Below are 22,225 nucleotides of genomic sequence, written 5' to 3' on the forward strand. Positions count from 1 at the left end.
GTCGCCGAGGCCAGTCAGGCTATGCGGATCCATAGATCATAGCGATCCGCAGCGCGGTGTGGTGATCCAGCGCGGATATTCTTGATTTCGCTGGTGATGTATCGTCCGCGCGGTGATTTCCTCGTCCTGCTGGTGGTTGTTCTAGCGGAGGTCCAGGGTGCCACGATAAGAATCATCCGAGAGGATCATTTTAGTAAGTAATTTATCGACCCTGCGATTTTTCTTACTCGAAATCTTTCTTTCTTTTCTTCGGTGTAATAAAATCCCTAAAAAATAAAATGAAATTCTATTAATTAAACACAGGTATAATATCTTTCAAAGTGCAATTTTTTGTAAGATTTAGATATATTTCTCAGTGTAATATTTGATTAATAAGATTGAGTTGATATCTATTTTTGAGTAGCTAGTTCTTTTATTTGATAATTTATATTTTATTTTTTAATTTTATAAGATTTTTTCTTTCTTTTCTTCGATATCTAATTAGCATCGTTATCATAATCTTTAAGATATGTAATTTCTAATTTTTGAAATTTGTAATTTCCCAGCAAACACATCAGAATACACCTTTGATACCTTTGGTGTATTCTGTGTTTGCCGGGTTAATTTTAATTTCTGGAACTTGTGATTAATTTAACATTTCTGCCACTTTGTGTATACTGGATTTCTGGAATAATAGGAACTTCAGTTTCATCGAATTTTGAATTGCTAGTATTTGAAAATTAATGCATCCTTTTTATATTTTGTTTGTTATACGCTTGGATTTTAGACCTGTATACAATAACTTTGGATAATTCGTAGGTATCACGCGATAAAATACCAAATACATTTCAGAAATATTCGCGTATTTAACGCTTATTCACCGATTACTTACGAATCGATCCTGGACATATATTCTCGCCGAGTTTTGTCGCGCTCTTAAATTTCGCTCTGAGTATCCCTGGTGCCGTATTTGGCCACGTGGAATTCGTGTCTCGCGATTCCAAAGTAAAAGCATTAAGCAAATATAAACGGCTTCCGGTAACAGAGTGCGGATGTCCAGCAGCGTCGCAGCGGCAGCCGCGATCGATCGTCTCGCCGGAGGTCCAGCTGATGGAGGACGGCGTCTCGTTGTCAACGACCACCACCACCACCGGGCGCATTTTCAACGGCAAGCCCAGCAGAAGGGGCGCGTGGCCTTGGCAGGTGTCCCTTCAGTTGCTACACCCGAAGCTGGGTTTTATCGGTCACTGGTGCGGCGGGGTGCTGATCGACCCCAAGTGGGTGATCACCGCCGCTCACTGCATTCACAAGTGAGTTTGATACTTCTACCGAATGATAGATTTTCCCGGAAAGTTACTTCGCTGTTCCATTCCGCGGGAAGCGTACTCTGAATTTTAATATCAAAATTCAATTTTAATTCCTAATACTTCAAACTAACTCTTACCATTCTTCAAAAGTATAAGCTGTTCTTAATTTCTTTTTCTCTCTTATAAAATTTTCAGTTAATTCAGCATACTCCTAAGTCCAAATCATTAAATGAATACTTATCACTCATGTTTAAACGACATTCTTAGTTCATATTTTATTTTTTCAAGTATTTACCTTATGCTTCGTATTCTCAAGTGGATATTTACTTCAGCGAATTGTTCAATTTACCCATCGGTGCGCTTTGGACCGCGGTGGTCGGCGAATGGGAATTGGACTCGGGAGGACGCGGATCCGCACGCCTGCCCGTCGAGAAAGTGATCCTTCACGAGAGATTCAATAATTACGTGCACGACATAGGTGAGTCCTTGAATACCTTCGAAATGCGCGGAAAAACATTCGACAAAACCCAGTTTCACTAATTCGATCAAGGTCATCCTTTACTAAATCTGCGCGTTTTTATCTTATTTCATCCAGAATTAATTCTAAAGACGGAGAAATCTCGCGAGTCGCAGATTCCCATGCTGGAGTTCTGAGAATGATCTCCCTGTTACAGCCTTGATGAAACTCGCCAGGCCGGCACCTCTGTCCAAGGTCGTTCGCACCATCTGCCTTCCCGGCCCCGGGCAGGATCTCAGCCAAGGACAATGCGTGACCTCCGGCTGGGGTCGATACGGTCCCTCGCCCTCGCTCTCTACCGCTCTTCTAGAGGCCAGTGTCCCGCTCCTAAATCTGGAGGAGTGTCTGCAAGCCTACGGCACCTCGGTACCCATCAGGAAGGGCCACCTCTGCGCCGGTCAGATCGACGGTTCCTCCGGAAGCTGCGTGGTAATTCGTCATTTTTCTATAAGAAATTAATTTGTTTATTGAAAAAAAACTAGCTACGTAGAAAATAACCAGGTTTCTCTCTTATTTAAAACGTACGATGGAATGTTTTATCATTGAACGGTGAAACGGAAAACTTGATTCATCCTGTATAATTCATTGATACAAACGCGCGAGCGCATTAATATATGCGTGTACCGGCTACCGAGAGTAAAACGAACCGCTCGCTAACACGTTTTATTATCTGAAAGTGTCGATTTGTCGTTTAATTACGTCGCTCGTGCACTTTCCCATAATAAAATCGACCGCGCGATCGGCGGCGCGCGAGATTACGGAGATTTATATTCAAGAATTGCTTATATATCGACTCGAAATAAAGTATTTTCAAATTCCAAATGTAGAATTAACGAATGATAGACAGAGAACAAACACTTGTGGGATTCTATTGTGATATATCGAATTAATTATAACATCAAAGTTTATAAACAATAATAAATACGCAGAAACTAAATAACTGAATCTCATCTTTTGTCCTGATCCTCAGGGTGACTCCGGAGGACCTCTACAGTGTCGTCGTACTGACGGCGTTTGGCAGCTGGTCGGTGTCACGTCGTTCGGATCCGGTTGCGCTAGACCGGGCTACCCGGATGTGTACACCAAGATACAACATTATCTACACTGGATCAACAAGACAATCGACGCCAACAACGACGACGAACGGCGATGAAATTCCCTCCTGTAAATATCAATGATGTAAATATGTATTGTACAGTATGCTAGCGTATCCAGTTCCTCGTACTTGTATATATATAGCCTCATCTGCGTTGTATATTGTACGCTAATTTGTATTGCACTTAGAAATCGTTTATATTTATTTTATATCTTAGGAATGTACATGCGTGTATTATGTAGCTTTTTCTGTTATATTATCGCACGGTTTAAAATTTGATTACTTAATTTATATGAAATATACATTATATCTTATTATTTATTTATACATGTATACATTATTTATACACAGTTAATTAAACGGTTAGTTAAAAGCAGTGTGTGATATAAAACGTTTTGTAATAAAATTATTTTAATGCAATAATATAGTAGAAGAATATTCCATTTTTATGTACAAGGCATAAAATGATCTCCGTTTTACGTGGCATTTCATGTAGCGCGTTATATTTGTTACATTGTACATTTGCATCGTTTGTAAGTTTATAATATATACATTTGGAAAAAGAAAGTTTCAAGTACGCAAATAAAAATTTAATAAAAAAAACAGACGTTAATTAAACACCTATAAAAGTCAAGATAACATAATCGAAAAAATAAATGTATATATATGGGTCACGTTGCGAATCTGACAAAGATAATAAACAGGCTGTAGAAAGTTGAAAACACTAGGGTAACGACGTGCACGAGCTTTTTATACAGCTGCTTATAATAATCATCTTATTTACAGATTGTAATCATAAATATTTGCAAATGATCCAGTCGATTAAACGTCGGAATCAAAATAAATAAGATGATAGGGTCCCGCGAGGATCGTAAAGATTCTTTCCGGTACATTGGCCGCGGCCGGTTAAAACTTTCACGGTTATTCATTCAACCGGAAAGGATGAGACGATCTCGTTTTAAATCGTGTTAAATTATGTCGGTGAAACATGAATTTCTATCTCGCTCGAAATCATGCGACTTGTCGAATGTAGGAAAATTTCTGGAGAATTAGACGTCGCTGATAAATCTCCCTTAAAATTTCCCTGTCCGCTATGTGGGATACATCCGTGATTTTACGGCATTATTCGTATCGAGAGAGTCACGAATAAACTATAACGCGCGGCTGTTTGTTCCGGGCAGATACGCTATATGTACAATGTTTTAATAACGCGATACACACGGTGCTATGCGACGGTAAACTCGAGTTGGAGATATTGATTCGCAAAGGACACGCGCGACACACTGCGAGAGCAGAGCATATATTCGATTACCGAGTTTAATTAGCCTCAATTATTAATTACAGATGCGCGGCGCTTCGTGCACCGTGCGTCGCGTTCCGTTGCGTGGGGGTTGCATATATATCCTGATAACTCGTCAGGCAAATAATTCAAGTGGCAAAGACATTCCGCGAGGGTATATCTCCCCTACTGGTGATCTTCGCAGAGGTGAAGTCGATCTATATATTACCCACCAAATAACGGTAGAAAATATGTAGGACATATACCCCATATACCGTATATATCCACCATGCATGTACCGCATGTATGTGTGATAATGGCATGTATTCTAAATAAATATTTAAATATATAAATATGTATATTTATATATACGTGTAGCATTAAAAATAGAATTCAAGATTTAGAGGGCAAATAACATTCGCCAAACTGAAAGAGATATATAATATATATATATATATATACATATACACAGATTTATTCTCATAATATATTTCTAAAATATATTTTTAATACTTTGAATAATTTTTCTGTCATTTTCTTACACGCAGGCTAATAGAATTAGAATAAAAATAGGTTTATCTACAATAGAGAAGAATAAATGGTAAAATAAAAATAGGCTTGCGTCTATAATAGTTACAATTTGGAATACAATACGGCGTTTCGATAGACACACACCGCGCTTCGCTCGACATAGTTTACGCAACAGCAGAAGTGGCTTCTCAGAATCGAAATCCTTATATAAATGTAGATATCCTCCATACCTGTTCTCTCGTGGCTTTTCAAATGGCTTTTCTTTCTAACTTTCAAGAGATGCATCTCTCTTTCTCTCATATAATATGTATATACATTTCTATTCGCTCTGATATAACGCAATGGCAAAACAAGAGCGAGCCACGTGTGTGCCGAGTAAAACCAAAATAAATGAAAAAATCCACTTCGCGCTTATTCTCTCTGTCTCTCAATACAAGATTAAAAGTCTTTGAATGCTATTGAAATAATATTATAAGATGTGTATTAAAAATACACGTGAAAATGTGTGCACGCGTGCGCACGTCTCGGAATTTCTTTTGAATTTCAAAGGTAATTTTCACCTTTCCGCCGAATTCTTTTCCGCAGACTATACCCGTTAACGACACCATTAGTTAATGAGAGAAGTGAGTCTCATGGGGGAGAAAAAGGAGTGTCAAACGGTGTTAATCAACATAGACCACGGAATCTCGATTTAAAAAATTAGAATTTTTTAAATTCTCAAATAACCAATCCCTTGGAAACCCGCTCCAAATTATACTTTTGAAATTATCATTTTACGTGATTTAAGTCACGGTGCGTTTAAATTCTTCTTTGAAGGTGTTAATCGTTGTCTCCTTGAGTTTCGAAAGTTCAAAATTAAATTTCGAACACCGCGATACCTCGAATTCCCTGTAACTGCGATATTTTAAAGCGCGACAATTCGATGTCCTGCAATGAGCGAGGAATAAAAATAGAGGTTTATGTATAATAGGGAAGATGAATAAATGATGAAATAAAAATAGACCTGTGTCTATATAATAATATATAACAATGGGTTTTACAATTTGTAATATAATACGGCATTTTGATAGACACACCGCGCTTCGGTATAGAATAATTGATCCTTCGCGTGGAATCGAAAATATATTCGCTGACGTTATATACGAGAGGCACGCTCATCGCTATTATTATAAAAAAAAAAAACAAGATCGTAACATCTATCGCAAAAATATTAGTTGCTTTCCATTTACATCAAAACTCAGATAATTCTCAGATCATTCTGTCTATATTATTCATTAATATTGCTAAAAAGGATAGAACGACAAGGATAAATCTCACTTGAGACGTCGTCATTCTGTCTTTATTATTCATTACGTGCTAAAAAGGATAGAACGACGTCGCAAGTGAGAATCATCTGGAGTTTTGATGTAAATATGGAAAGCACCTATTAGATGCTTTCCATTTCACATCAAAACTCAGATAAATCTCACTTGTGACGTCAGACGTCATTCATCTGTCTTTATTATTCATTACGTACCAAAAAGGATAGAGCGACACAAGTGAGAATTATCTGAGTTTTGATGTAAATATGGAAAGCATCCTATTATCGCCTTTACGATTGAATCATCGACTGCGCGCGCACACAATTCGCATCGCGCGTTTTCCCTGTATATTCCTCCTTCCCGCTCCCAGGTCCGTGCTGGCCTGGCTGGGGCTGCTAATGGCCATCGTATTTTAGATCGAACTTCACGTGTGCGATCGAGCAGTATAGCAGTATAGCACACTTTCATCGCACGGAAGAAAGTGAGAGAGAAAAGAAGGAAAATGGTATACTTAGCGTGTGTTGATTTGATTTCGGCTCTGAGGCAAAAACGCGACGTATGGCGCTACACCTTGAGAGTCGCCTCTACTTAAAACATCGTCGCGCGGTCGCGCGCGCACGTGACTTTCCCATTTTTTTTTTTTTTTTTTTTCGTTGAAACTGCAAAACAAAACGCCCAATAATGTCAATATTTGCGCGCGAGAAGTACGTAGAAAACTGTGCGCGAACATACATAATCATTGTTATTTATAAATACAAGTCTGCGTGTGTTTATAAACTAGATGCGAAATTTAAATTTTATTTTTTTGAATTTTATTTGAACGTTATTTGAATTTATTTAAATTTCAGGAACTTTTTTATTTATATTATGTGTGTGTATACATGTGCATTTAAGTTCATTTTATTTCATATAGTTACTTGATAAATTAAATAACAATAATCGATAAAAATAAATTGAAAATCTTGAAAAAGGTAGATATAATAACCGAGAAATAATCGACGCGCAGTTTATTGAGTAGAAAAAAAGTATATAAAATTCATACAAAAGTATTATTATAGGCAAGGATCTCCATTAAAAAAAAAAAACTTTTCAAAATAATACGTATCACATTCAAGTGCGCGGCAAGAACAATTAGATATCAGGGGAGACAGATTCTCTCAAATTCTCTCTCGCCCACAGAGAGAGAGCGCGGAGACTCGGAGACGCGAGGCGCGAGGGCGAGACGAGACGGTCGCGGCCTCCGACATGCGCACGAGCGCTTATATACCTCGTTCGGGCGTTCGGGCTTTTAAAATGGCCACTCCTGGCGTCGCGCGTGCTACGCGAGGCAACGCTACCGCGTCACGTCGTCCCCGATCCGGTGCGTTCGCGCGGATCCCGCGAACGTAGGTGCGTCCCCGTCGCGGAAGAGCTTCGTCCTTTCCCGGAGAATCGCGCATCGCGCGTGAAACGGGAAACTGAGCGGATAGAGAGAAGCGCGAGCGACCGAGGAGAGTGACGCTTCCGCCGACCCTCGCCGATCTCGTCCCCCGCTCGCGGCTCGCGGGCCGGGAACCTGCTGCCTCCTGCCTGCTGCCTGCGGAGTGTGGAGCCGTCGGCGACGCTTTCGTGGCGCCTCAGTGAACTCTCGGTAATGCCACGGCGCTTCGGAGCAGGAGCAACCCTCCTCCTCTTTTCTCATCCCCTTTCTCATCGTCGTCGCGACGACAAAAGTCGGGTCGGCGTACGTGAATCATACGTTATTTTCCGCGAGCGTGAGATCGCGCGGGCGCGGGCGTCGCGTCGCTTTTCCCCTCTCGCGTAAATCGTAATGTCGGCTCGTCCGAAACGGGAACGGGGATCGGGAGGCCGACGCGCGTACGTACAATACATACACCTTCGATGGGTTCGAATTCCCGGCTCGTCGTCCCGGAGCTTGTCGACGCTCGGAGCGATTCCCGATTAGTGTTATTCTTCTTCTTCTTCTTTTTTTTTTTTATTCCTCGTTCCTCGCGGAGGCGATGGTACGCGTAGACAGGCGACCTTCCATCGATCGCGGTTTACGCTAACCCTTCTGAAATTCATGGAATGTATGTATAGCACGTATGTGCAACGGTGTACGGTATGTCACAGTGAAGGCATGAAATTAGGGTGTGTAATTATTTTATCGTTTGCAAAGTTTATTTATAAAGTGAGGCAGGATCGTGTCGGTACCTTTACAATTATATATTATATATTATATTGTGCGTTTTTATGCGTTAAGAAACAAAGCAGTTGATATTTTCTTTGCAATTCTACACTAATTCAGCAAGAGTGCGCACGAAAACAATTAGAAAATCACAATCTATTGAATAAAAAAATACTTGTTTCCTTTTATATCTCTTTGATGAATTTTTCATTCATTTATTAATGTTTATGGTTAATATTTGGCGTGATAATTATTATTTTGGGTATCGTACGAGCAAGATTATGTTATAAACTATACTTCTGCTTTTTTTATTTCAGTTAAATAAAATCAAATTGCACGGATTCAATTAACATAAACACTTGTGTTAACGGGATATGCAGTTTGCAGAGTTTACGTTGATTGGCACGCCTTCGAGGCGTTTCAGTAAGCACACTTGCTAATAATTAAGGAACATATGTTTATTATTAATATAGTATATATACATGTGTTTGTTTTTGTTATTTGCTTTCTCCAAAATCTTTGATAAATGTAATAATTTTATACTTTTACCGTAACATTTATATTTCACAGAGATAGGAGGTACTTACCCGTGCATATTTTTCACTCAATAATTATGAAATCACAATCAAGATTGATTTGCAATCGTATCTAAATTATATCCAAAATTTTTAATCCTGCGTTGCACGCAGATGTTTCTTTAACCATTTTACATGCACATATCCCGCTAATTAAATTAACTGCGTTCAACAATGAGAAAATTATTGTCATTCGTGCGACGCACGCAGTCTCTTTAATTGAAAACTTTAATTAATTAAACCTTCCGATCTCTTGGTTTATCTTGTTTTCGAAATTAACGTTTCACGTTTATGATTAATAATCCATAGATAATGATAGTATTGATCTCTCTCTCGTTGGAATAAAAGATTAATTAATTAAAAAACAAGGCTTCTCTGTATTAATAATTTGTAACGCATTGTGTAGATTCTACCTTAGTAAATAGCCTTCCCAAGGACTTGGTTGTTCGTAAGATGAGTAGGAACAACGAAAGTGGTATATCGTTAGCGACGCCGCCAGCGATCCACGTTGGGCCTATCGTCACCCCAGGGTCCAACGAAACCATTTCCATCGTGATACCGTTATCAGCGCAGCTGACCACAACGGCTAGTCAGAAAGCCGACAAGAATTGCAAGGATTGCGGCAAAGATACGAAACGGCCAGCCCCAGCTGCCAATCCTACTCGAAGGTATGGAAAACAATGAGATTTTCCATAGATCTCCTTCCCGCAACCTAGAGCCTCTCGATACGATCCGCGGGTGAAGCGTATACGTATGTTGCGCGCGTGTTGAGTCGGATACAACTTTACTCCCGATATATAAGAATATTCTTAGGATAGAAGTTCAATTTTGTGTCGACTCTCGATAATTTCTTAATAATCAAATTTTCAAATCCTTCAAATTATTAAATCTTTTCAAGATCTTCTCGATATCTCAGCTATACGCAACTCCAAACTATTTTTCATCGAAAGTCAATTTCCACTCTTCTCTTTCCAATTAATTTCAACGAGCGATTGCTACTGAACAATGTTGCGATATTTAACAGTTTAGGATTGGGGAAAACTTAAATACTTAAATTCTTCTCTTCTCCCAGTCCGAGGAACGACAGAACGAAAGGCTGTCCTTTTCCCACGTGTGCGCGGTACGGACGGGCATTCTCCAGAGCGCACGATTTGAAGCGGCATATAATTCGGCACACGCGTAAGGAGAAGCTGCAGCAAACTGACCAACGGAAAGTCGATGTCGAAAACACAGCGAGCGAAGCGACTTTACCAGGCGCCCTTCTGCGCGGCACGGAAGACAAGGGTGGATATCCCTGTCCGCGATGTAAGAAGAGGTACAACGATGAGGATAAGCTGAAAGCCCATTTGGCCTCACATGGCAAAGTACGTCTTATTCAATATTCTTTTAATTCTTAAATCCTTGCGCCTTTAATCTCGAAGAGTACGTCACTGAAACAATCTCCATGTATCTCTCTTTGTAAATTCGAGCGGTAGAAAAAGAATTGAAATAATCGACAATTTTTAGCGAGAGAATAAGAGCGAGACATTCATTTTGTATATCAAATTTGTTGTATGGTTCTCAATGTGCGTGTAAATAATTATCTATATGTTATTATTTGTTTAGACAACGTCAAAGAACAGTCACTTGAAACACGAGGAGCATAGGAATATGCTGCAGAGTCAAGTGACGATGGATAAGTCCTCGGCGACGAAAAACTCTGCTGAGGACGACTTTCTTCTGGAGGAGATGCTGTTGCTGAAGAAAGATCCTCGAAGGGCAGATAAGAACGATTCGAAGATCAGGTGCGATTACTGTTCAAAGACTTTCAAAACCAAATGGACTCTGAGCTCGCACGTGGCCGCTCACGAAGGCCGTTTCCAGTTTGATTGCGGTCAATGCGGTAAGAAATTCGTCAGAAAGAGCCACTACGAGGGTCATGTGCGCTCTCACGAAGCCGCCAGGCCGTACGCCTGCGAGCAGTGCGGTAAAACGTTCAAAGAGCTCAAGCACCGTCGCGAACATACCAAGAGAAAGCATCCCAGTAACCAGAGCGCGATACAGAGTCTGTTAGATAGCATTGGACCCTGCGCGGCCGAAGAGGCGAACATTGATCAGGCCAAATTCACATTGCTAATGCCGGTAAATTTTGGCGCATAAGAGTCGGAGAGGCCTTTGTCGTCTAGAAAGATTACTATGGATCCTCATCATGTTCAACTAATTGTAAGAGTTTGACTTCTTGAGAACTTTCGGATCGACGGGATCCAGATTCTTTTTTATGTTGCATCGGTTGCATTCTTTTGGGCCTTTGGTACCTCGGCTTTTTGGAACTTGGGATGCTTAGATCCTTGGAATGTTGGTTCTCTTTCAGAAGATGGAACCCCTTTGAAACTTTGAATGCTTGGAAAGTCGAATTCTTACTTTGGATCCCCTTGGAATTTTAGTTACTTGAGAGATGGAATCTTGAAGAAATTGAATTTCTTGAAAATTGAAATTTGTAATTATTTAAAATTTTAAACTTATTTTCAATTTATGAAATTTTGGACGAACATCTTATACATTTGGATCCTTCTTTTGGATCTTTAGAATTCTGAAGGTTTTAATGAGAGAGAATTTACTTGAAGTTCTCACGATTCCAGTGTATCTCAACGACCGGAAAGTAATATGCCCAAACCTCAACTTTTTCAAGTTGGATGACAAACAAGAATTTAACTGACTTTAATAATTAACAAATCAAAACCATGTGAACGTTATGCTGATTATATTCAATTATTCTATACTTTACGAAAAATATATATATATAAAAATAAATCTTAAGCGAGAGAAATTATCTTGTATTTTTTATTCCTTGATCTCCACATGCTATGTCTATGCAGCTATGTAATTTTGTATGTGGCAAGCCTTATTTTATACAGATTAAAAAACAGAGAAAAATATACTTATATCTTTTCAGAAACGGATTTTGAATTGATGCACGTATTTCGTTTCGCGGTCATAACTTCTCGCTTGTTTTCGGGCTGGAGCTAACGTCTCAATGATAAAATTGTAATATAAGACTCCTTTGTTTCACGCAAATTAGGGAATTCTTATTCCTCTAAAGATTCTTGCAAAATTTCTGGGAATTCCTGTTCCATAACCGAAAATAAATTCCATCGATCGTGGTTGACATGCGAAAACGCACATAATTTTCATGATTGATCGCGATCGGTTGTGATTGCTCGCAACTCGCGAGCGAGAACGACATTGAATCTGAAAAGAGCTAAATGAGCGCGAAACGCCGAAGAGTATCCTCACGATGCAGACAGAGCGCACGAGGACACAAGGGATGCACGTTGGACATTTTACCGCCGGAAATCCTCAGCATCATTCTAAAAATGCTGCCGTTACACGACGTTGCCGGCATTGTTCGTTTAGTCTCCAGGTAGATCCCTGCCAAATCTTGCAAAAATAAAGGCTGTTTTAAAATTTATGAAGAATTTCTATCAGAATTATCTGCGTTTAGAATTATCTAAATATGCACGAATGAAAAAAATACCGTCGGTTTAATTATTGAACGTTTAAGAAGTAATTTTTTTTATTTATAGGATTTTTTATAGATGTTGTTCATTTAGAAATTGTTATTTTATCATTTTATGTATTGATAAATCTCGTACAAGTAATTTCTGTATTGTTGCAAGCCTCGCGATCCTAAATCTATTTTAATATTTTACTCTCGAGTCTTTAATCTCAGAATTAGAAATCTTGGAAAGAGGATTTTAATCCCAAATAATTGAGATCTAACTTGAAACCTTTAGGTTTAAAAGGCGATTTTTGAATTTCTTTGTTTTTCTTGGATTTACTTTATAAATCTTATTTATACGTCCTAAAAATCTCTTTTTCTCTCAGGCTCTTCAGCTCTCTTTATTCTAAAGATCCATACTCCCAAAAAAGTATAGAATCTAAATAACGATAGCCACTTTCTTATCTCTCTCTTGATCCTTCTTAAACAGACGTTGCCGCGACATCGCTGCCACGGTGTTGAACAGCGAATTTCTAGTAGCTGGGACCAAGCTTGAGACTGCAATAAAGCGTACGGAAAACCTCATGAACAGTGTAAAAACTGACATGGAGTTACTAGAGTGCAATAAAATTTTCAACGCGCTGGAACTGATTCGGTCCCAATATCGGATGCTGAAGGCGGTCACGTGGCGATACACCCATCCAAGGTTTCCAAGTTTCTCAGCCTCGAATCTTCTCTAATAGTAGCAGTAATAGTAACAATAAAAATACGTTAGATCCTAATGTTAGATCATTGTTGTAAAACCCTTAAGATTATTGAATTAGTCCTATTTAAGTATATTTGTCACCAGACTTGAAAGTTGCTTGTGTTTAACATTGTTTCCCATATCTTCACGCTTTAAAAATATGTGCTGTTATTTGTATTTTTGTATGCCAACGCCAAATACCGTATCTTCTCTAGTATAGTCTAAATATTTTTTGAAACTTCTGAAAATTAGGGATCTTGAACTTAAACATACCTTTTATACATTATGATATTAAAGGACCGTATTAATCAATCGATCTTTATTCAAATATTCTCTTCCGAACTTGAAATATATTTTGCTTACTTGACCGGGCATTAATTTTAAGAGAATTGTTAATATTACGTAAATATATACATAAAAAACAGGTCGATATTACCTTGCTCAAAGGTCGCGCAGTTTGCCCGTCTCGTGCTTCTACGGCGGTAAGGTCCTCGATAATCTCAACTGCCTGCTACAGACGATCCTTAATCCTTGCAAAGAATCGCGTGTCTTCAACTACGTCGACCTGCAGATCTTCACGCGCAGTTGCGAGAATTTCATGGACCATTTCGAGAAGGTCACCGAACGCAGAATAAATGAGTAACGTCTCCTCCTTTTCGCCTCGTCAGTCTCGTCAGGGCAATAACCATGGAATTTTACGATTACCGAACTTTACCATTTATTAGCGATCAATTAATGAATCAACAATTATCAATCGAATAGTTATCGCTCACACGTTCGTTTAATCAACGATCAGTAAAAACAAACCGTCAATAGATCTGCGCTGGTCTCGGGGTGTAAGATCGTCGACGTGTTGGACTGTCTGGAGGAGGGTCGGCAGGTGCTATCGTTCAGAGTTTCGTCGAGAACAGGCAACCCCATGGTGAGGGATCAATATTCTTTCAAGAGGATGCGATATATTTATAAACTCAAGATACGAACTGTTTTGAATATACGATGAAAATCGTTTCGAATACTATTTATAAAAAGATTTTAAATTTTATAACAAAAATGAGTTATAAGAATTTTGAATCGAGATAGAGCTATGAAATATATATCATATTTATATATTATACATATATATAAGTTCATCTATTCCAGGTCAGTATGCATCTGAAATACGTCCTAAGACGCGCATGGTTCACGTGCTTGCGAGTGCCTAATGCGAGGAACGAGTGTCTCTGGCGGGACAAGCAGCGATACATGTATCTGAGATTACGCCGGCTGGTCAACAGCTACAACAAGCATCTGTTCCATAAATTGCACTACGAACGCAAGCTCGTTCTTCGGGCGACGGTTCGTAAAACTTGACGTAATTGCTGAACGGTTGTCCAGACAGCCCAGATCTGTCGAAAGACTTTGCAAACTGTCAAGTTTACTAATTATTACACCGACAAAAGAGTCCGTTAACTCATCGAAAACTCGTTCAGTCGATATGTAGTAGAAAACTTATATTTCCGTCAATTGAGATTTCTCGCATCTCCATCAGGCGCCGTCCCGAAGATTGCCGCCGGCCTCCATGTATTCGGGGTACGGCGAATACGGAGGGCAGTTCTTCTACTATGGTAACATGAGCAAGTACGCTTACGAGAGTAGATTCAAGCACACGAGGGCCAGTAACGCGGGGAACACCGGCGAAGAATTTGAAGAGGAAACCAATATGCCGCCTTGCTTCGTTCTAATCATTGGAGTCCAATTAAGGCAATTCAACAAGAACAAAACAATTATTTATAAAGATTACAGTAGTAAAGAGTACGGTAATAAAGTTGCGAAACCTTCCCAAATCTATGAACAGTTGGTTTAAAAACCTTGTTGTCTTTTCTCGAACTATAACTGTTCTGAAGCTACTAGAAATATAAAGCCACTTTTTTCAGATTCTTGAAAGTATAATCTTCTCGAGCCTCCGTCTTACGAGATAAAATGTCCGAGATTGAAAGAGATATTTATAAAAACAATTTAATCTCTTCGCTTCGTTCAACGATATTATAAACTAATCATTTAACAACGATAACTATAATTTCCTCTTTTTAATATTATAATTAATATAATGATCATTATATAATATTGCTGTAAAATAATAAAAGCAAATTATCGGTTACTTAGATGTTCGCCAGAATTGGCGCCGCTAGCGGCAAGGACAAATCTGAAAAATGACAGTCTTGACGGCTGCGATACGAACTCGCATCAGGAATTGTATCTGAAACTAAGTACAAAATGCGTGGTATCCAAAACCAATAGATTGCCGGATACCCTCACCTGGGAGGTGCGCGGGCCTCGAGAAAACCGTTCGCAATGTCATTGAATTACATATATACATATGTACATTCATATATCTAATGTACAATAATATATTTAGCAATTAGCAATCAACTTTTATTGTTGTGTAACTGAAGATGAAATAAAACGGTCCGTACATTTTACTATTCGAATGCTCAAGTTTTCAAACCCCATCTCTAATGATTTATTAGATAAAAATAGTTGTAAAAAAAAATTATTCTGTACCGTATATATTGCACGGCAAAAATTTAATTTTTCGCTAACATCATAATCCAATAGTAATAAGAAAATAGCTGCGGTAGGGATAGGAACCTCAATCTGTACAAATGCAACAAAAGAATGATACATTTACAATCGAATGACTGAAAGAGCATTTATTTACACGAGTACTTCCTTAAATATTGAATGAAATATTGAGTGTCTTTAATTCGCGGACGCCTTTACGCTGATCTCTTCGTCCTGTGCTTGAGGTTGCCACGTGGTGGTAGCATTCAATTTCTTAGCGCGTTTCTCCAGGATATTGTAGGCAAAATGATTAAGCAGAATACCTTTAGGGAGAGCAATGCCCTGGAAGCGATACAGACCATCCACGGCCGCATTTGTAAGTTTATGCACTGCCGATACAGTAACGCGTCCTATCAAGCCGCTATTGCCCACCATGGGACCTTTGCTGATGTCCACATGGTCTCCCAGGCGATACAATGTTACCTTATCGTTGTCGTTGCGTTTGGCGATATTGGGTATCTGCTCGGATTTAAAAGAATTATCCTGAAAGCAGACATGACCAAACCTTTCTCAAATAGTTCTAAAAAATAGTATTTGAATTTCGTAAAATAATATCAGCAAATTTGTAAAAGCATAGAAAGTTGAAAAAACTTGTTTAATTTTATCTTGTTTCGAAATCAGATATAACGTTACAGAAATAATTGTTCCAGCATTAAAGTATAAACGTAATTTAAATATATGTGAGTTCCACATAAAAATTTAAATATCAGATTTAACTAAGAGCGTTGCGTTTCACTGACAAACTAATTGCCGATTTTATTCCATCTCTACCTGAAACATATCCAGCGCGACGCTGCAAGGCACTTCCAATCTTTCCAGTTGCAATTCGCAATTCGACAACTTGACAAAGAGCGCAGACATAGCGCGTAACTCAGAGTCGGTTGGCCGCCAGTCCGGCAGATCGACGAATACGTCGTAAGTGAAGCTACCAGAGCTGATTACCGGCATGGGAAAGCTGTGTAAATGTACATTTATGTGATCCTTGAACGCGCTGTCCGCCACAGCGCCCAGGATCAACGAACAAGTCCGCCAGAAGGCATAGTTAACCGCGCGTATCCGCGGGCTTTGCATCGTCACCAGTTCCAATTCGCAGCTGCCTGTAAACGGCCTGTGCATGTCCCAAACGTGACCGTCCACCGAGGCAATAGCGGACATCTTGGCGACGCCTTCGGAAATGTGCCTGGCACAATCGTAAGGCGTAGAAATGTTCCGATTCATCGCCATTACAATCTCGTCTTCCGCCGACTTGTACTTCACTTCTATCTTTTCGATTCTACCCAGTTCCGATCGTTGCCTTCGCTTCTCTTGGTCGAAAAGCTGGCTTCTCCGTTTCCTCGCTTCTGCCTTGGACTGCGTACCGGCGTATCTCGCCGACGCGATCTGTGCAGGTAGCCTCAGGCCACTCGCACAGAATCTCTTGCACCTGCGCGCGATAGATTATTCTCAATTAATGCATAGTCAGGACTAAATTATAATTTTTATTTTTTTTTATCATAACATATTATAATACTAATTATTTTATATTCTTACATTATATATATATATGTATTACAATATTAAATAATATATTACATAAAATATATTTTTTAATAAGTATTCTTTGTAACTAATTTGGAAATTGCTGAGAATTCTTATTACATATAATGTTTTTTAATTCAAGTATAATCTCTTCCCTCAAATAAAGAAAATTCAATATTCAAACTGCATCTCAAAATAAATTTCATCCAAGTTTCTCACTTGAATTATGATTACAGACGTTACGAATATCAAGTTGATTCTCAAGATTTGTTTATTAAATTGTTTCACATCTTTAAGGTTAGTTTCGGCAGTTTCTTAACAGAAATGCGACTATAAATACGGGATTTAAATATGGGAGGCGTTTTCAATTCTGAAATCGATACTTACTGTCAAAAAGACTGTAATATTGGATTATCTAAAACACACACACACATTCGTAAATAAAATTAAATAAATTTAAATAAAAATACATACCCGTGGAACATGTTGAGGTTAGAACTGCAAGCCTAGACTTCCGTAGGTTTCGTGCGACCTGACGTGCGCGTTTACCTATTTAGAAAACATCGAAACGATTTTTTTTACGTATATAACAATAACAGCACCGTGTTCTTTAATTAGAATTCCAATTTGTAGAAACTATAACTGTCGGCAATAATAAAACGTGCATCTGTTAAACCATAAACTTATGCTAGACTACTCGCTTTGTCGCCATTTTTGCAGGCCTGTTCGCTGATGCACGGTTCATCTTTTCTCTTTTTCTTCTCACGTTGGAGAGAAAAGGAGAAAAGATGAACCCCGTGCAAGAAGAAGTTCAGCTAAACAGGCCAAAAAAGATAAAATAAGGGCTAAATCTCATATTTATTATTCTATGGTCGTAACCTGGTGTTAAAGGGGCACTTATGACATTTTATAAGAAGGCAGGTGCCAAGTTGTCATCAAAGAAAAAGAAGTGATATTTTGTACATACAATAAAGACGGAAACTGATTGAAGGAAGTAGAGATGAGGTGGGACAAAGTATGTAAATGAATGTACATTATCAGTTATTAATTATTGTTAAAGAAAAAATATGTGATTTTATAAACGATATAAACACGATATATGTATATATCACATATGTAAATGTATAATGTAAATGAATATAAAAATAAAATATGAACAAACTGTAAATGTGTGATATTCATAACTGACAATCAGTAAAAAATGGAGCAATGTAATTTTAATATTTTTCATTATTAACAATAGTGATCTGTCGACATCGCTGTCAGACAAATAATAAGCTCCAATTTTGTTCTTGTGCAGGGTCATTCAAAGGTAAATTAAAGAGAATCAAGCTTGCGTATATATGAAAACAATGTGGAATGCTCAACGGCCAAAGTTCTGTTCAGAGATTACTAATTAATTAGATTGTTACGCACCGTTGACAAAGTTCGTTGTCATTAAAAGCAGTACCATTTTCTCACGCGTAAATTACTTGGTATAGATATTGTATATCTTTGTTTTTAGATTTATTCAGGCAAAGATTGTAAGTCTTGAATATACATGGTGCGGAAAAATCGAGTATGGTGTTCGAGGCGTTCGGAAGATGTGCCGCAACAAGCGAGAAATGTCCAAATTGCGGACAACATACAAACACATCTTTTTCAAGGCTCGTGAAAGATAGCTGTGGCCACGCAAAGTGTCGAATGTGCCTGCTATACGAAGAGCACGGATGTAAAATCTGCCAAAGTAAACACTGTTCGAGTTTTGTTCTTGTTACATTTTTTCTTCAATCGAAATTTATATGATTTGAGTAATTGTTTCCTCTTGTAATAATAATTTTATCAATGCAGAAGAGCCACGTATCGCGAACGGAGACCTAAATGATGCACGAAAATCACCCACCGAAGAGATTGTGTTGCCGTTGGAACTGGTCATCAACAAGGATTCCAAGTCTAAGGAAAATCGTTCAGATTCAAACTCTGCCAAATGCGGATCGTCGAATCATTATGAGAATGTCACTTTTGACAACAACGAAGGAGCCTACGAATCTGTAACAAATGACTCAAATACTAACGACGATTCCAGCGAAGTGTACATTCCAAAAATAGAGTCTTACAATGTAGCGTTGAACATTGAAAACCACTTGAGAATTGACAGTGATCGTGATTCGAAGAATCCACAGAATCTACTTGTAAAAAATGTAGATACCACCCTATAATTTTTTTAGTACACTTATACTTATGTGTTACATATTTTATTACTATATTGATACGAAGATTTTCTAAATTATCAATTAACTGCTAGTTAATTTCCAGTGCTATACATAGAAATTAAAAATTGGATTGAAAAATTTATTAGTAAAACCAAATAGCAATCGTTTGCTACGCAAGCCAATTGAGTGTATTTCTGTCTTTTTTACAGAACGGTCAGGCGAAAGCAAAAGTCAATGAGGAGGCCGTGGAAAAGAGCAAAAATGTCAAATCTCGTAATCGTAGTCACATAACGATAGTGCCGGGCACTCCGGAAAAGTACAAGTGCAATGCGTGCGGTAAGATCTTCCGCAACAAGAAGGGCAAATGCTATCACGATGCCTGTGTAACAGGCATCAGGCCCTATCAGTGTACCCTTTGCGACAAGAGTTTCGTCAAACGTTCTCACTTCGAATATCATGAGAGGGTTCACAGGGGATATAAGCCATACAAGTGCAAACTCTGTGAGAAGGCTTTCCCTCAGCAGAACAAGCTCAACAGACATATGTTTTCTCACAGCAGTAAGTGCGCTTTAGAATTATCTAATTGATGTATACTATACATTAACATGATTCACGTATCGTGATTCTTGAACTATTATCTTGAATAATCTTGGGGCGACCAAGGATAGAAAGAAATTCTATTTGAGTAAATTTTTAAGATAAATGTCGGTTATTTTTTTAAACAAAATTACCTATTTTTGTGTATAAATTCTTGTAAATTATTATAGCTTTCGTGAGGAATAAGATCATCCAATATGATCCCGAAATATTGTTAAGTGTGGGAAAATTTTAGAAAATATTCCAAAATGTACCTAAGTGTTCAAAAAGTTTGCCATCATTTTTCAGACATTTATCACGGAGAACAAATGAGAACTGAACGTTATCAAAATGACCTCACTACTAAAAATAAAATTTCTATTTCAAAACTATAGTTATTCAAGGTAATATTTCAGGTGATGATAATACGCGAACCGCTCTATGTATTTGTATATAACTGTAATTACATATCCTAGAGGAGAAACAGTTTGTATGTCCCGAATGCAATAAACGGTATAGCAAGAAGGATGATTTGAAGAATCACTTAAACGTACACAACGCGATGACTGTATATAAATGCAAGTCCTGTGACAAGTCTTTTCGCGTATTAACTAATCTGAAACGCCACATGCAGACGCATACGAGTAAGTATTGAAAAGATCTTTCTTTTTTTCGTGAATTCCATGCAAAAGTTGTGTTTAAGCAGAAATTTTGTTTTTGAAATCTAAGCTGAGATTATTTATCATATCTTTTTCACTTTCAAAAGAGTCCATGAATAATAACGAATGAATTATTACTGCAGGCGAACGGCCGCACAGGTGCGACCAGTGCGACAAGAGCTTCAAAGACAGATCTTTGTTAATACGGCACAAACGGACTCATGGGAAAGAAAGGCCGTTCTCTTGCGCTCACTGTAACAAAGTTTTCCTGTCAAAGAGCGAATTACGACGACACTTAACTGTGCATTCAGGTGCGTCAAATACGCTGTTTTCACTCGATGACAAAGTCTCGAATTCGCAAGTTTTCGCTTGTTTCCTCCAGACGAGAAACCGTTCTCCTGCGAGTACTGCCAGACGCTGTTTAGACGTAAGGACAATCTGAATCGACATATCAGGCACCATCATACGGAGGACTTCAGTTGCGAGGTAGCGCCAGGCAAAACGCCAGTCGTTGAAGCGGACCGAGCCTGTTCGACGACGAAGGGTAGTCAGCAACGACAGAAACAGAAGTCGAGGAAGACGCAGGCGAAGAGCACCGGTAAAGTCACCGCGACATTCGTGAGCTCTCGCGATCAGATCAACTCACGGCTCGACTCCATGGGCAACATCACGCCTGTGATAAGAGCTACCAGTGAAGTGAGTAACGCGGTACCGGTGATCAACGGGCCCATCAATATCAGACGGCTAGAGGACAGGACCGACAAGAAAATGTTCACCTACACAGAGCCGATTCCGATCGCTGAGGCAGTCGTGCTTAACTGTCGGATTGAGGAGAAGTTGTATCCGCAAAGTGCCAGCAGCCACAATTGCTTTGTGCGCAGCTACCTTAAGGACAGGAACTCCAAGGTGAATTCGTATTCTAACAATAATCTAGCGCCGCAAGAAAATCACAGTTTTGCGGCGGCCACATCCTCGCACACTGGGGCACTTCTTGCGAGAGCGACGGATCAGAAGGATTTCACGACTGATGTCTACAAGGAGAGACTCGCGAGATGCGAAGAGGAAGAAAGAAGCAATCAGAATAGAGACGAGGATGAACAAGAGGACGAAAGGAATCGTGAAAAAAGGAATTTCAAGGATCATGAGGATCCAGGCACCGTTTCTTTGCGAGAATCTAATTGCGTCTCTACGATCAAGAAGCATACAACACAGCAATCGGAGGGATGTTCGAGCGAAAATTCAGCGAACAGCAATTTGGATGCAACGAATCACACGACACTGCCAAAGGATTCTCAGAACAGCTGCGCGAAGAAACAAAGCGACATGCACTGGAGACGCAGAATCGCGGAGACGCTGAAGCCTTGCTGATCTCACGTAAATCGACTCCTTCGAATGCTATGATCAGAACTGGAGCAAGTTCGACGGCAATATGAGGTAAACTAGCGAGAAAACATATGGAACTTATAGTAAATCTTTCTCTCTTATAACAAATTCTTTATAACGAAATTATGACTGAAACAAGATATCTCATCCTTTTCACTTTTTTAAATATAAATTATATTGACGTAAATCGTTGCGATACTTATAGATACGGTTTACAATCTTTATAGGAATTGCAAATTAAAGACTGATTATGAAATATTGTGACTATGTAGCGCTTGATATAATTATTGAAAATTGAAAGAAATAAAAAATCTTAAATTC

At 38.8% G+C, this 22,225-nt stretch overlaps 4 protein-coding genes across 4 annotated transcripts; 3 read left to right on the top strand and 1 right to left on the bottom strand.

The window, feature by feature from the left end:
* The first annotated feature begins 96 nt into the window (after positions 1–96).
* On the top strand, positions 97–2,956 carry LOC143897869 (chymotrypsinogen A). Its single transcript, XM_077406817.1, has 5 exons — positions 97–193; positions 1,025–1,289; positions 1,619–1,764; positions 1,961–2,232; positions 2,774–2,956. The coding sequence occupies exons 1-5, from the start codon at positions 97–99 to the stop codon at positions 2,954–2,956; spliced, it is 963 nt and encodes a 320-aa protein (XP_077262943.1).
* A 4,545-nt stretch (positions 2,957–7,501) lies between these two features.
* LOC143897637 (uncharacterized) lies at positions 7,502–22,182 on the top strand. The gene is made up of 12 exons (XM_077406442.1): positions 7,502–7,640; positions 8,495–8,600; positions 9,159–9,420; positions 9,825–10,116; positions 10,358–10,889; positions 18,395–18,406; positions 18,620–18,820; positions 18,925–19,274; positions 19,496–19,844; positions 20,339–20,506; positions 20,665–20,832; positions 20,904–22,182. The coding sequence occupies exons 2-12, from the start codon at positions 8,552–8,554 to the stop codon at positions 21,887–21,889; spliced, it is 3,369 nt and encodes a 1,122-aa protein (XP_077262568.1). The 5' UTR covers positions 7,502–7,640; positions 8,495–8,551; the 3' UTR covers positions 21,890–22,182.
* LOC143897865 (uncharacterized) lies at positions 10,887–15,450 on the top strand. The gene is made up of 7 exons (XM_077406813.1): positions 10,887–12,152; positions 12,721–12,936; positions 13,423–13,614; positions 13,792–13,897; positions 14,116–14,310; positions 14,504–14,715; positions 15,118–15,450. Exons 1-7 carry the CDS (start codon positions 11,995–11,997, stop codon positions 15,314–15,316), a joined length of 1,278 nt encoding a protein of 425 aa, XP_077262939.1. The 5' UTR covers positions 10,887–11,994; the 3' UTR covers positions 15,317–15,450.
* Positions 15,651–17,795, bottom strand: Mrpl39 (mitochondrial ribosomal protein L39). Its single transcript, XM_077406816.1, has 3 exons — positions 17,569–17,795; positions 16,348–16,999; positions 15,651–16,059 (listed from the first exon to the last, which is right to left on the bottom strand). Exons 1-3 carry the CDS (start codon positions 17,577–17,579, stop codon positions 15,715–15,717), a joined length of 1,008 nt encoding a protein of 335 aa, XP_077262942.1. The 5' UTR covers positions 17,580–17,795; the 3' UTR covers positions 15,651–15,714.
* Positions 22,183–22,225: the final 43 nt, after the last annotated feature.

The sequence above is a fragment of the Temnothorax americanus genome, unplaced genomic scaffold (genome assembly GCF_048541705.1).
Source record: "Temnothorax americanus isolate GAGA-0224 unplaced genomic scaffold, ASM4854170v1 Scaffold21, whole genome shotgun sequence".
Taxonomy (NCBI): Eukaryota; Metazoa; Arthropoda; class Insecta; order Hymenoptera; family Formicidae; genus Temnothorax; species Temnothorax americanus.